The sequence below is a fragment of the Oreochromis niloticus genome, linkage group LG4 (assembly GCF_001858045.2).
Source record: "Oreochromis niloticus isolate F11D_XX linkage group LG4, O_niloticus_UMD_NMBU, whole genome shotgun sequence".
Taxonomy (NCBI): Eukaryota; Metazoa; Chordata; class Actinopteri; order Cichliformes; family Cichlidae; genus Oreochromis; species Oreochromis niloticus.
The window spans coordinates 4,205,407-4,218,602 of NC_031969.2; the positions used below are offsets into that span (position 1 = coordinate 4,205,407).

Sequence of the window (13,196 nt, forward strand, 5' to 3'; positions counted from 1 at the left end):
TAGTTATGAAATAACTTGATTTTATCATTTTTACACAATGTAATAAGCCAAAGATGAACATCCTCATCCCATTTAATGTAATACTTTCAGCTGCTGCCTTACAGCAGGTAGTTCTGCATGTTTGGTTGATACCTTCCTGAAGGAGCCCCCGATGGGTTTGTCTGTCATTCAGGAATCAAACCAGGGAGCGTTCACTTGTTAGACAAACGTATAAGCCAGCGGTCCCCAACCTTTTTTGCACCACGGACCGGTCAGACAATTTTATTCAATAATTTCACGGACTGGCCTTTAAGGTGTCGTGGATAAGTACAACAAAATGAAATGATACAACCAAGACCAAAACTGTGGTTAGCAGCGTTCTCCTGAAATGTTTCCAACAACATTTAGAGTAACATCCTCCTCTCTGCCCCTTAATGCGCTCTGGTCGCTATAGTAACACGTAAAAATTTCTTTCAAAATAAGACACCCAGCTACAACACAGGAAAAGACCCAGTGAAACTGAGGTAATGCTTAAAAACCCTGAAAAACGTAAATTTCACACCAAGCCTCAACTCTTGCAGCTCGGTACCAAATGACTCACAGACCGGTACCGGTCCGTAGCCCGGGGGTTTGGGATCGCTGGTGTAAGCCACGTCACTGCTGATTCCAGCTGCAATGAGCTTTTCAGTACAGCTCATTATCATTGTGATATGGAACAAGATGATGGGGGAATTTCATCCATACTGCTCGATTAGAGGTGAAACGAGCTAGTGACCAAGTGGCTAACCCAGAAAATGCTTCAAAAGTAATAAAGATTCTATGAAAGTTAAGTTTAAGAACTTCCTGGTTACCGTCTCTCTGTGTTTCTGGTCTCTAAGCTGGCAGACCACACTCTCTATTCAGCAGAGGCTTGCTGGTGCCATGCCATGACTGCCTGGGGCTCCCATTTAACAATATTTTACATCAGATTGGTTAAATGGCTCTGCCCAGCACTGGCTAACATTTCATGCTGCCGCTGCTGGTTGTGAGCTAAGCTGACCCCAGGACACAGATTGGCTGAGCACACCAGACTCTGAAGGGTTTAACCATGTGTTGACCTGAGTAAACCTCAAGGCTCAAATTAATACAGGCTTTACAATGTAGCTGCAGGTGTTAAACTAACTTTTGGATAAAGTTTTATTTCATACGTGTGCACAGTGCGGCTACAAAAGCATTTCATTGTGTGCCTCTGTTCTGCATCAGGACAGTAAAGCTGACGTTCTGGTTCAGGTTGGAAAAACTTACCCAGAAGGTCCTGATAAGAAACAGAAGAGGTGATCACTAACTAAAGGGCTGATAAACCGAACAAACCTGTTCGGTTTATCAGCACCTGATTGTGTTTTGGGCACCTGATTGTGTTTTGCAGGTCATTTTAGCATCGAATGGATGGATACTAAAAAGTCAAAAAGTCACAGAACAGAACAATCAAATTTGAGCAAATTCAAAGATGTGCACATACACTGTATGTATATAAAAATGCCATTTTAAGCCTTTATTCACATTTCTTATTAAATACATCATATTTAAAGTGTTTATGAAACACTGACGAAGATCACACAGACTGAAACGTTGTAACTGAACAAAATATTATGGTAAGCAGGACAGTCTGTGGAGGTGCTACTATATATTTTCTTCTCTGCACCTGTCATTGACTCAGTTGTGCAGAGTTTCCTAAAAAGAAAAAAGTGTTTATGAAATGAAACAAGGCACTTGGTGAGAAATTGCATGCGAGATGTCAGATCAGATTGCCGTGTGTGGCTAACGCTGGCAGCAGCAGTCTTCATGTAGGTTAAAGTCCACATGCTGGTGCAGAATGTGGTTGCTCTCTGGTCGAGTGGTTATTCTTCAGCTCTCTGTGACACGTACATTCTGCTGTTCATTTTCTACATCAAAGCTGTGCAGGTTTGCTGGTTAGCACAGCTTACTTTGCACCCACAGCTCTGAGGGTGAGGGCAGCAGCTTTTCGACGTCTGGCCGGCCTAGTCACGCATATCCCCAAACAATGTGCCTGATAGGAAAAACTCATTTCACTGCTCTTTATTGAGTAACTTGAGAGTGTTTGATACAATCGGGTCTTTAGAAAGAGTTCTCTTGAGTTTTTGCACATGGGTGGCAAAATGACGCAGTGGTTACCTCACTGCATGAAGGTACTGGGTCCAAGTTTCCTCTCAGCTTTTTATAAGCCTCCTATAGTCACACGCTTAAAAGGACTGGAAAAACTGTGATTAGTTGTAATTATTGGGAGTATTACTTGTAAAAATGAGCTAAAAATCCTTTGCGGTCAGTAAGTGTGTGAAGACCGGAACCATGGAGGTCACCAGATGCTGAAGTTTCCCCTCTTGAGAAACTTGGCCCAACATTTACAGCAGCTGTCTCCAGTTGTTGGTTCCAAAATTCCTAAAGTTTTGATTTCAGGAAATGAAAAGTCTTTAATATGTTTAATAAGTTTATTTGTTAAATTTAAATCCACCCCCAAAAACACTGTGACATAAAAAGATCTCTTTACTTAAATCTTTCTCTTATTATTTGTTTGATTTTTTGTAGAATTATTTCAAATGAATTACTGTAGATGTGCTCAAAATTTATCAAAACACTAGCATCTGTTCCTAAATCAAGTTGGAGACCCGTCTTTGGAGATGCCCTCTTACTCGCTTATACAGTAAAGACCTTTGCCCTCGTTTGTAGCCACAGCTCCAGCGCTGCAGTGTGTGTGTGTGTGTGTGTGTGTGTGTGTGTGGATGCACTGCTGCCTGTGGCCGTCATGTCCGACACACTGAAGCAGAAGTGGAAAGCAATAGGAAGAGATTAACAAACACAAAGATGAAAACCGAGAAAGAGGCACTTGGTAAGCAGAGGGGAGGGAATGCATGGCGAGGGGGGGGGGGTCTGAGTGAGAAGTTTAAAAGAGGTCAGACGGTGCTTCAGGGAACTGCTGGCTAGAGTGTCAGTGAGAAGAGAGCAAAGGCAAATAGAGGAAAGATGAAGTGAGGAGAAGATGGAGGAATGGTATGATGCGGCAGAGGAGGAGGATCTCTTCGTTTCTCTGTGTAAACAGCACAGCAGAGTAGAGGGGAGTTGAATCTCCTCCATAGAGGAATGTCTGGTATGGCTACTAAAGGGGGAGGGTGGAGGTGCGTGTGTGTGTGTGTGTGAGAGAGAGAGAGAGAGAGAGAGAGAGAATGTGTTAGGTCAGAGGAGGCAAAGTGGGAGAGGGAGTAGGGTTTGTTAATCTGAAGGGCCGAGACCTCCAAAGTAAATCACTGTTGAAGTTTACCTTTGAACAAAAACAAGGCTTCAGCTTTGACAGAGACTCAGGAGCAGAGCAGCACTTACTGCTAACAAACCAGCAATTCTGATCAGCAGGCTCATGTGAGTTAGTGATCCAGCTTTGTCGGGCCAAGTGTGTCCGATGCTGGATGGTTTGATGATTGAGCTGATTACTGTGAGTTTGCTCGGCTAACATCATCTCAGAAGCCTTCTTAAATATAAATATATAAATATCCATATTGTTTTTTCTGTTATTTGTTCGCCCACACCAACCAGCTACCCATGGCCTGTCACTATCTCACATTTAGGGGTGAGGAATGTACCTCAAAATCTATCATGATGTTTTCAGAACGTTTTCGGTAATACCCATGCTGATATAGAAACTAGTTTCCATAAAGTGGCAGCTACAACAACATTACAGTGCAAGAGTACAGTGATAGTCAATACCTGAAGGAACTTACCCTTGTAAATCTTCACGGCATGCACAATGTTGTCACATTGAAATAAAATATTATTTCCTGCCTGAGCTTTTTTTTTTTAACCATTTCCTTTAACCCCTCCTTTAACGAGCGAGTACTTCGGTGATATCTCCTCCTCACTTACATTCATAGCCTGATTGTACTTGATTATATGTTTTTAAATGTCCAAAAAGAAACCAGGTGAGGGATGAGTTACTATCCCAGGTGAGTAGTTTATGGTCATGAGCTTTGGGGAATCCGCGAGAGAATGAGAGCGTTTCCTTCAAAGGGTGGTTGTGCTCTCCCTTAGAGATAGCGTGAGGAGCTCGGTCATTCGAGAGGAAGCCGGTTGAGTTGAATTAGGCGTCTGACTAGGATGCCTTTTGGACACCTTGTAGGTGAGGTTTTCCGAGCAGAACCTACTGGGAGGAGGTCCCGGATCAGACGCAGGACCCGCTGGAGGGAGTATTTATCTTGGCCAGAACTACTCAGTGTCCCCCCAGCCCTGGATGAGCTGGAAAAGGTGACAAGGGAGAGGGAAGTTTGGGCTGCTCAGCTAAGACTGGTGCCCCTGTGATCTGAACCCAGACAAGTAACATTGATGGATGAAAAACATTGATTGATGATGGACGGGGTGGCTGTAGCTCAGGAGGTAGAGCAGGTCATCTGCTGATCGGAAGGTTGGGGGTTTGATTCCTGGCTCCCCCAGTCTGCATACCAAATATCCTTGGGCAAGATCCCCCACTTGCTCTCTGATGCATCCATCAGAGTATGAATGCGTATGAATGTGTATGTTAGTTAAAGCACTGACAAAGCATAGAGTGCTTGTGTAAATCACCCATTTACATGGGTATGGGTGAATGAGGTGTGTTGTATAGAGCGCTTTGAGTACTCTAGTAGAGTAGAAAAGCGCTATATAAGAATATAAGAATAAGAATCAGTCCAAAAAAAGGCGACATCGGCACTAATAAATGTACGTGCGTCATGAATGACTCCACTCAGTCACTTGAAGGTTAAAGTAAAGTCTCCTTTCAAACAGGCGGAGTTCCAGGATGACATAAATGAGGATTATTTGCTCTTTGTAAATTGTAGCCTGATTGCATGTAAATCTCTCTTGCAGCTATAGAGACTGAGAGCACGAGCTCAGGGGAGGACCTGCTTGTCCCCAGTCCTCCCTCACCTCCTCCACCACCTCGTATCTACAAACCCTGCTTTGTCTGCCAGGACAAATCATCAGGATACCATTATGGAGTCAGCGCCTGCGAAGGCTGCAAGGTAGGCAGCGAAACATAAGCACTTGAGTTTGGAAAACACGCACACTAAGCCAGAATGCCCCTTCTGGACCATAAAACTTCAGCTACAGTTTGAAAGCCGACTTGAAATGGCAGCATATAGAGCAAGAGACCTCAGAGTATTTGCAGAAAGTGTCAGCAAAGAGGTCACGACCTTTATGCCACCCGAGGATCTCTAAGCCTCTTGGCTTCATCTAATCCTGTAGAGACACACAAAGGATCTGTCTGTGCAATTAGTGTCTGCTTTGATATTGCTGTGTGTGCGTGTGTGTGTGTGTGTGTGTGTGTGTGTGTGTGCTTTGATGTGCTTGTGGTCAGACTCATGTTCTGTTAGACCTCTGCCCAGCAGCCCATCAGCTGAATGAGTCTCTTCAGGATTACACTTGATCCAGTTGAAATAATTCTGCAGTTTTCATTCCACTTCCAGCTCCTGCACAGGCTCACAGCGCTTTCTGTTACCCTGTTTCTGAACGTCTGTTTCTCTCTGTCAGGGTTTCTTTCGGAGGAGCATCCAGAAGAACATGGTGTACACGTGCCACCGGGACAAAGTCTGTGTCATCAACAAAGTGACGAGGAACCGGTGTCAGTCGTGTCGGCTGCAGAAGTGCCTGGATGTGGGCATGTCTAAAGAGCGTGAGTACGGGCGCAGGTTGATTTTTGTGGGTGTGTGGAAGAAGGCGAGCTTCTTAAGCAGGCGAATGCTTTAAGTTGCTTAGAGGTCTTGCAGTTTTACTCTTTGGGGTGGCTGTGGCTCAGGAGGTAGAGCCGGTCAGCTACTAATCAGAAGGTCGGTGCTTCAATCCCTGCATATCAGACTTACGTGAATGTTAGATAGGAAGCACTTACACAGGGTACAGGGGAGGTTGTGTTAATGGGGAAAGACTCTTCCTGACTTCTGGACCTTGGTACTGTATTCTAACCTTGTTGTTTGTCTCCCTCTGGTGGTTGTTCCTAGTTACAACATGGGCCTGAAAGCTTTAGTGCTCCTGCATGTCTATGCTGTCTGCTTTTTCACGTCCTTTCATAATGCACAGCGTGTGAACCAAGAATGAAGTTAGTATGAATGTAATAGATGTGATTATACTCATTTATTTCATGAAGAGGAAAACTTTCCCTTAGCCTGGTCTGGAACAGATGCTGTTTGGCAGATTTTGCTTCATGTTAAAAAAGAGAGTGGTGTTAACTGCAAGCTGCAGTTTGAGACATGAGTCACTGAGTTTTGAGTCATTCTGCAAATAAAAACAAACTGAATACTTTTGGACTTTTAGGGCTAATTTGTGAAACAGCCTCCAGGCTAGTTGTTTTCAGTACATGTGCTAAGTGAAGTGGCTGCAGGCTTCATTCTTATATTAAATGAGCAAGTATTTCAGATGTCCGAGGTCTTATGGTGGATCGCAGATTCTTCATGGGACTGAATGTTCTCAGCTAAATCCTCTCATCTTCATTTCCATTTCAAGTGGTGCGAAATGACCGAACAAAGAAGAAGAAGGAAGAGAAGAAGCAGCCTGACACAGAGATCTACGTCCTGTCAGCAGACACGGAGCAGATGATCGAACGAGTTCGCCGGGCCCATCAGGATACATTTCCCTCCCTCTGTCAGCTGGGAAAATACACCACGGTACTCATACACACACACACACACACACACACACACACACACACACACACACACACAGACGAGCGTATGTGAGTTGAAAAACTGAAGGCGCTTATAAAAAATAAAAAGAGAATTGATTTTTATTGAATCTGCCTTTGGTTTCTCTTCTATCCTGCAGAGCAACAGCTCCGAGCATCGCGTGGCTCTGGATGTGAGTCTCTGGGACAAGTTCAGCGAACTGTCTACCAAATGCATTATTAAGACAGTGGAGTTTGCTAAGCAGCTCCCAGGCTTCACCACCCTAACCATCGCTGATCAGATCACGCTGCTCAAAGCCGCCTGCCTCGACATACTGGTGAGGATTTCCTGCAAGCTGCAATAAACGATTTCTCACAAACAGACTTCGCGGATGGAAATTGAACGCCTCTGACACGGTGGCCTCTGTTATAACAAAGAGTTACTAAACAGATAATGAATCCTTTGCCTAGATTCTGAGGATCTGCACCCGCTACACTCCAGACCAGGACACCATGACCTTCTCAGATGGCCTCACCCTCAATCGTACCCAGATGCACAACGCCGGGTTCGGACCTCTCACAGACCTGGTGTTTGCCTTTGCCAATCAGCTGCTCCCACTGGAAATGGACGATGCAGAAACAGGGTTACTCAGTGCCATCTGCCTGCTCTGTGGAGGTACTGCACTGTGTGTCGCAGGAGTATGAGTGTAAGGAAAGACAAAAGAGACATGCCAACACTGAAGGGATGCTTTGTGTTTGTTATTTGTTTTTCACAGATCGTCAGGATCTGGAGGAATCAGAGAAGGTGGATATTCTTCAGGAGCCGATGCTCGAAGCTTTGAAGGTTAGACATTAAGTTATTACTCGACTTCCATTCTTCAGCATAAACTTTGCCGTACAAAACTGTGCGGTGTGTAGTTGAACAGATGTGCGTATCTGTGTCTCTGCGCTCTGAGCACAGTGTGTCTTTACTGAAGGCACAAAGCTTTAAAAGGAGTTATCTTAATAAAGTGACATTTGGCGCTCATGTTCATGTTAATCAGGACACACGCCACTTCACGCAGCATGTGACTCACTGATGCGCACTGATGGAGGAGGAGGAAGAGAGTGTGTTCAGCTGATAGGATAGAGATTAGTAGCTGCCCACTTTAATGACATCAAACATCAGGTGGCTTCCTTCCCCTTGTGTTGGAACGTGTGTTGAACTAGTTTCAGTGGAGAACAATGATTGGTCATTAAGAGCAAGACAGGAATCCTGGATTTTACTTGTTGTAGTCAAATAATCAGTTACTTGAATGCTACTGTATAACCCTAAATAACATTCTTTCCATTTATTTAAATACTTATTCCATCTATGGATGAATATTTTACTCCATGAAGACTTTGCGCTTCTTTCTTGGTTTGTCCGTAGTGTAAACTGTTCTTTGCATTTCTTTGGTTAAAGCTGTTTATTTGTATTTTAGAGAGTTTTAAGCGTACGTCAGTGTTGATTAGAAAACAGTTGATGGTTAACTTCTGATGCACATTCTTAAACACTGATCTCAGGAGTGCTCTGACCGGCATCATTAAAGGAGCTCCTGTTTGAATATCAAAGAAAATGTTGAGATGCTGTTTATATTCAGTTCACTTCATTTCAGTTCAATTCAGCTGTGTTTCTATAGCACCGAATCACCACAACAGTTACCAGTGAAAGTAAAGACGCTACATTAACCCCACCAGAGGCCGGGCCTATCATGATGTGCACATTGGTTTGCCGTCCTGGGTAATGGGGCATTACGATTAATCGGTTGTGTGTAAATACTTCAGTGTGTTACAGCGTATATGAGTTTCATTCAATTGTTCCAACTAAACGTGGTGATATAGTCTCAAAATGATGTCCCAGTATTTGAAGAATATATCGACAACATTAGAAAAAAACACTGAAAAACATTTTCTTGACGCATGGAGCCTGCAGGCATCAGCAGTATAGCTAAATGAAGGGCTTTTTCCAGTCAATCACTCAGTGTCATTGATGATGTGCCAGCAGCAGCATTATAGTAGAATTGTAGTGACACATAAGTAAGCACAAATAGAGCTAAAATATGTTTTCCATGGAAAGTCACTAAAAACGTGTACAGTGCTCCCTTGCTATAACGCGGTTCACCTTTTGCAGCCTCGCTGTTTCGCTGATTTTTTTTTTGTGCAATTTTGCATTATTTATTTATTTTTATTTTTTTACAGCGTATTGTGTTCTGCGTCCTGACTGACTGTAGACCATTGTCAATCAATCTCGTGCCGTGTCCCCTGTACAGTACAGAATGCGTTCAGCTTGTCAAATTTACATAAATCATTGATTTCTAGCAGTGTGATTGTGAAGTGCTGTACTGTATGTTTGTAAGTTTTCTCCCCCCCCAAAAAACGGCAATGTCAACTAAACATTTTGCCCCATCAAAGGCACCTGCGGGTTTGGTTACATTCTATAATACTGGGCTTATTTTGATTTTTATGAAAGTTTGAGTGTTTAAACAAGAGAGAGAAGTGTGAAAGTGTGAGGGGTTTTACAGCCTTAAAACATCTATAATAATTGTAAAAAATAAAGCTGACTACTTCACGGATTTCACCTATTGCGGGTATTTTTAGAACATAACTCCCACAATAAACGAGGGACCACTGTACATGGGTATTATCGTGGATGATAACACCTCTTCCTAAAAACACACAAGCCTTCAGTAACTGTTATGAAAAAGGGCGTCATAAAGGAATATGTTCATCACTGTGTCTGTAGCTCTATGTGAGGAGGAGACGGCCTGACAAACCCTGCATGTTCCCCAAGATACTGATGAAGATTACTGACCTCAGGAGCATCAGTGTTAAAGGTAACACATTCTCACACACACACACACACACACACACACACACACACACACACACACACACACGCACACACACACACATTAACTGGCAAATACTAACCACTTGTGTTTGAAACAAACATTGTTAGAGCCACAGTTGGACTCGTGATCTTTCTTATCTAAAATGTAATGGTGGGTTCCCAGCAGTGCGCTATCCTCCATTAATATCTAAATTAAAAGTAAATGAATTTTAAAGTTTCAGAATTCATTCCTCCTGTGATGTTTTATTCTATCAGGGCCGTTATGCTGACCTTCTCTCTGAAACGTTTTCTCTTAGGAGCAGAGCGAGTGATCACACTGAAAATGGAGATCCCTGGCTCCATGCCTCCTCTCATCCAGGAGATGCTGGAGAACTCTGAGGGACTGGAGGGGCACGGAGCAGGGGGAGGAAAAGGAAGAGGAGGAGCCAGGAGGGAGGTGGAAGAAGAATCGGGAAGCTGCCGTTCGAGTCCGATGCACAAACCGGTCCATTTTTCCAGCCCGAGTCCTGCTCCCCGCTCCCCCTCCTCTCCTTCCACTCCCTCCACCTGAGGCTCCACAATCTGCAAACAGTAATAGAGGAACTTGAGCAGAGCATTTTGCTCTGAGAGGGAATGTTCGAACCCATGAACTTTCTGGGTTGTTGGTGACCTGCTTGTCAATGCTGCGTGGACTGCTTGTGTTGACAAATCATGGTTCTTGATGTTAAATGCAAAAAAGCCAACACATTTCTTTTTAATGATGTATAAAAAGCTGATGACATGGACGGACTGAACAGAATTCCTCGTAAATCAGATTTCCTTCAGTACAAAAAGTCACGTGCTGTATAGTCGAGAGAATTATTGTGTGTAATATAGTGTATATAACAAAGGCTGTGAAAAAAGAAGAAGCTGAGACTGAGGCAGGCTGATACAAGAGGTTATTTTCCTAACTGTACATATGTAAATACTGTATTTTTCCCAGTGCAGCTAACCAGCCTTCACCTCACCAACACAAATACACTTCACCTCCTCTCTTCTTACCGCTCACAAGGACAAATAAAAATCTTAGATCATCATCATCAACTTTGGATTATTTTCAGATTCAACTCCAGCAACTTAAAGTAGCTTCAACAAACTGTGAAACACATGAAATTAGTTTTATACAATAGTTACCTGTCTTCCCTGTTGGTGGACATTTTCAACCAAAGCAGAGTTGATAGATGTGTCATCAGTGACATCACTAACATCTAAAGGTTCAAGCTGTGTTTTGAGGCTGCAGTGGTGCCCTTGAAGCATTGTTAGAACTGAATTCATTTTGAGTTCAGTGGTCACTGTATGTACAGAATCACCAGTGAGATTAACTGTTTAGGAGAGTTACCATGTTTATGACAAAATAAAGCTTTAATTTAATTTAGTTTTCCCACGTGGAAGTTCTGCTTCTAACACTGTGTTTGCCACTGCAGAATTCCCCCTATCTGCAGCTGGAGTCTGTAGCAGCACATGGAAATATGGCATACAAAAAGCTGCCAAACAAATGTTCCATGTATGTAGGGAGGCCACTCTGTAAAATTTGCTGGCCCCCCCAGTGGCCGCTCCCCCAGCAAGACCCTGTTATGTTGGTAATAATTCTAAAAAATGTGAGCATGAGAGAGGAAGTTTAAACATTAACTCAGGCGCTCCTGGTTTGTATGCCAAACTTTGTTCATGGACTTTCTGGAACGTATCAAAAGAAAATAATATCATTTGTCCTCTAGAGGGCACTGCAGTAAGTAAAAACACGTTTTTGTCTATCAGTGCCCAGCTCCCTCACTGCTTTCTGCTCAGTTGTGTTTTTTTATTGTGTGCACCTCTTGATGTCAGCGTCTGTTTACACAGTGTTACTGCCTCACTACAACTTCCCTGCTGTCAGGTACAATTCATCTCTATTTCAGTGTTGTCCCCGTTACTGTGTGGTGAGGTAACACTGGAAAGTCTCACATACAGAGCGTTCAATAAAGAAGCATCACTCTCTTATAAATTGTAAAAATGTGTTTTTGTCTTTGGTAAATTCTGCTGCTCACAGTGATTTTATAAACAGGAAAACACCACAAATCCATGTTTAAATATGTATGATTAAGCTGATACCAGTACAGGACTTTGACAGAGTCCAGCAGCAGTACTGGACAGTGTGCATGTTTAAAAGGTCACCATTATAATCATGTAGTTAAAAACAATGATTGAAGAAGGCTCGTCTAGCATAGTGTGAAATTTTTGATCTGTTTGACCAAACGAAAAGGAAGGCCAATATCCAGGATCAAACAACAGACATCCATGTGTACATCACAAAGATGGCTATATCTGGTAGCATGCTTAGTGAATATCTTAATCTGCAGAAACGCAATTGAAGAACCATCATGGAAAGACAGGCCCCTGGATGGTACGTACCACTGGCAGATAAGAGAAAGTAGCTGACATCTAGAAAACCTACCAGTGCCTGGACAAAGCTGGACTGAAAAACGGCAACGAAGCACTAATCATGGCAGCACAGGAACAAACTCTGAGCACAAACTCGATACAAACTTCCTGAGCCCCTGAGACAATGCAGCACATGACAGCAGGGTGCAAAATGCTAGCCGGCAGGGCGTAGATGGAACACTATAACCAAGTGGCCGATACTTTGTTATAGCGTATAGGAATGTCTATGCTAAGTTTGCCCTGAAAGTCCTCAGGTCAAAATGGGAGCTGCCCCTCTAGGATGGTCAAGAATGATGAAGCTAAGATCCTGTGGGACTTAGTGATACAGACAGGCAAACTAGTGATGGCTAACCAACCAGACATAGTAGTGATGGACAAGCAGAGGAAGCTGTATTGATAGACGTAGCTATACCAAGTGATAGCAACATCAGGAAGAAGGAACATGAAGCTGGAGAAATACCAAGGGCTGAAAGAGGAGCTCATAAAGATGTGAAAGGTGAAGGCAACAGTGGTCCCAGTGCAATTGGAGCACTCAGGGCAGTGACTCCAAACTGGGCGATTGGCTCCAGCAGATTGCAGGAACAACTTCTGAGATCTCTGTCCAGAAGAGCACAGTCCTAGAAACAGCCAAGATACCGTGCAGGACCCTCAAGCTCCCAGGCCTCTGGTAGAGGACCCGAGCTTGCAGGATAGAGACTGCCCACAGCTTGAGTGGGGAATTTTTCAGATTAAATAACATCACTGCTTCTTTAAAAAAAATAAAAAATCTCAACATAATAAATAATTTATAAGCAACATGGAGTCGTGTCGTGTTCATGTCCGAACTTTGTCTGAGGCACAATTTAAAAACGTATATTGGTATTGCGTGTATGCAGTGTATTTGTTAATAATTGATTTAGAAAAAGAGGATAGGAAATTGGTAGATCTGTCAGGATAAAGGTTTTTTAAAATTTAAAAAACAGACATAAGTCAATTTTAACAGAGGGGGGCAGCATTTCATCAGAGCACCTATCTTAACGTTTTCAGGTTTTCTGACTTTTAATGTTTCTTTTTAGCGCCATTATATAGCCATTATAAATAAAAATGTCAATTTAAGTCCGTTTTATTTATATAGCACAATATAATAATAGAAGATGACCAAAAGTGCTTCCAAAGTGAACACATTTACATCGCAGATCTTCAAAAACCCAATTTCAGACCACAACACTCACATGAGAACCGGTTCTCTACAAGAACTAGTTC

General features: G+C 43.0%; 2 protein-coding genes across 2 annotated transcripts in view; one reads left to right on the forward strand and one right to left on the reverse strand.

Moving 5' to 3' along the window:
- Positions 1 to 11,517, forward strand: part of rarab (retinoic acid receptor, alpha b) — a 29,158-nt gene extending 17,641 nt beyond the window's left edge. Inside the window, exons 2-9 of the mRNA XM_003446446.5 lie at positions 4,864 to 5,018; positions 5,527 to 5,668; positions 6,493 to 6,653; positions 6,811 to 6,987; positions 7,121 to 7,325; positions 7,426 to 7,493; positions 9,414 to 9,504; positions 9,818 to 11,517. Of these exons, the coding sequence (XP_003446494.1) occupies positions 4,864 to 5,018; positions 5,527 to 5,668; positions 6,493 to 6,653; positions 6,811 to 6,987; positions 7,121 to 7,325; positions 7,426 to 7,493; positions 9,414 to 9,504; positions 9,818 to 10,071 (1,253 nt within the window). The 3' untranslated portion in view covers positions 10,072 to 11,517. The remainder of the gene's footprint in view (positions 1 to 4,863; positions 5,019 to 5,526; positions 5,669 to 6,492; positions 6,654 to 6,810; positions 6,988 to 7,120; positions 7,326 to 7,425; positions 7,494 to 9,413; positions 9,505 to 9,817) is intronic.
- Positions 1 to 13,196, reverse strand: part of LOC102080700 (uncharacterized) — a 107,651-nt gene that overhangs the window by 59,738 nt on the left and 34,717 nt on the right. The window lies entirely within an intron of this gene.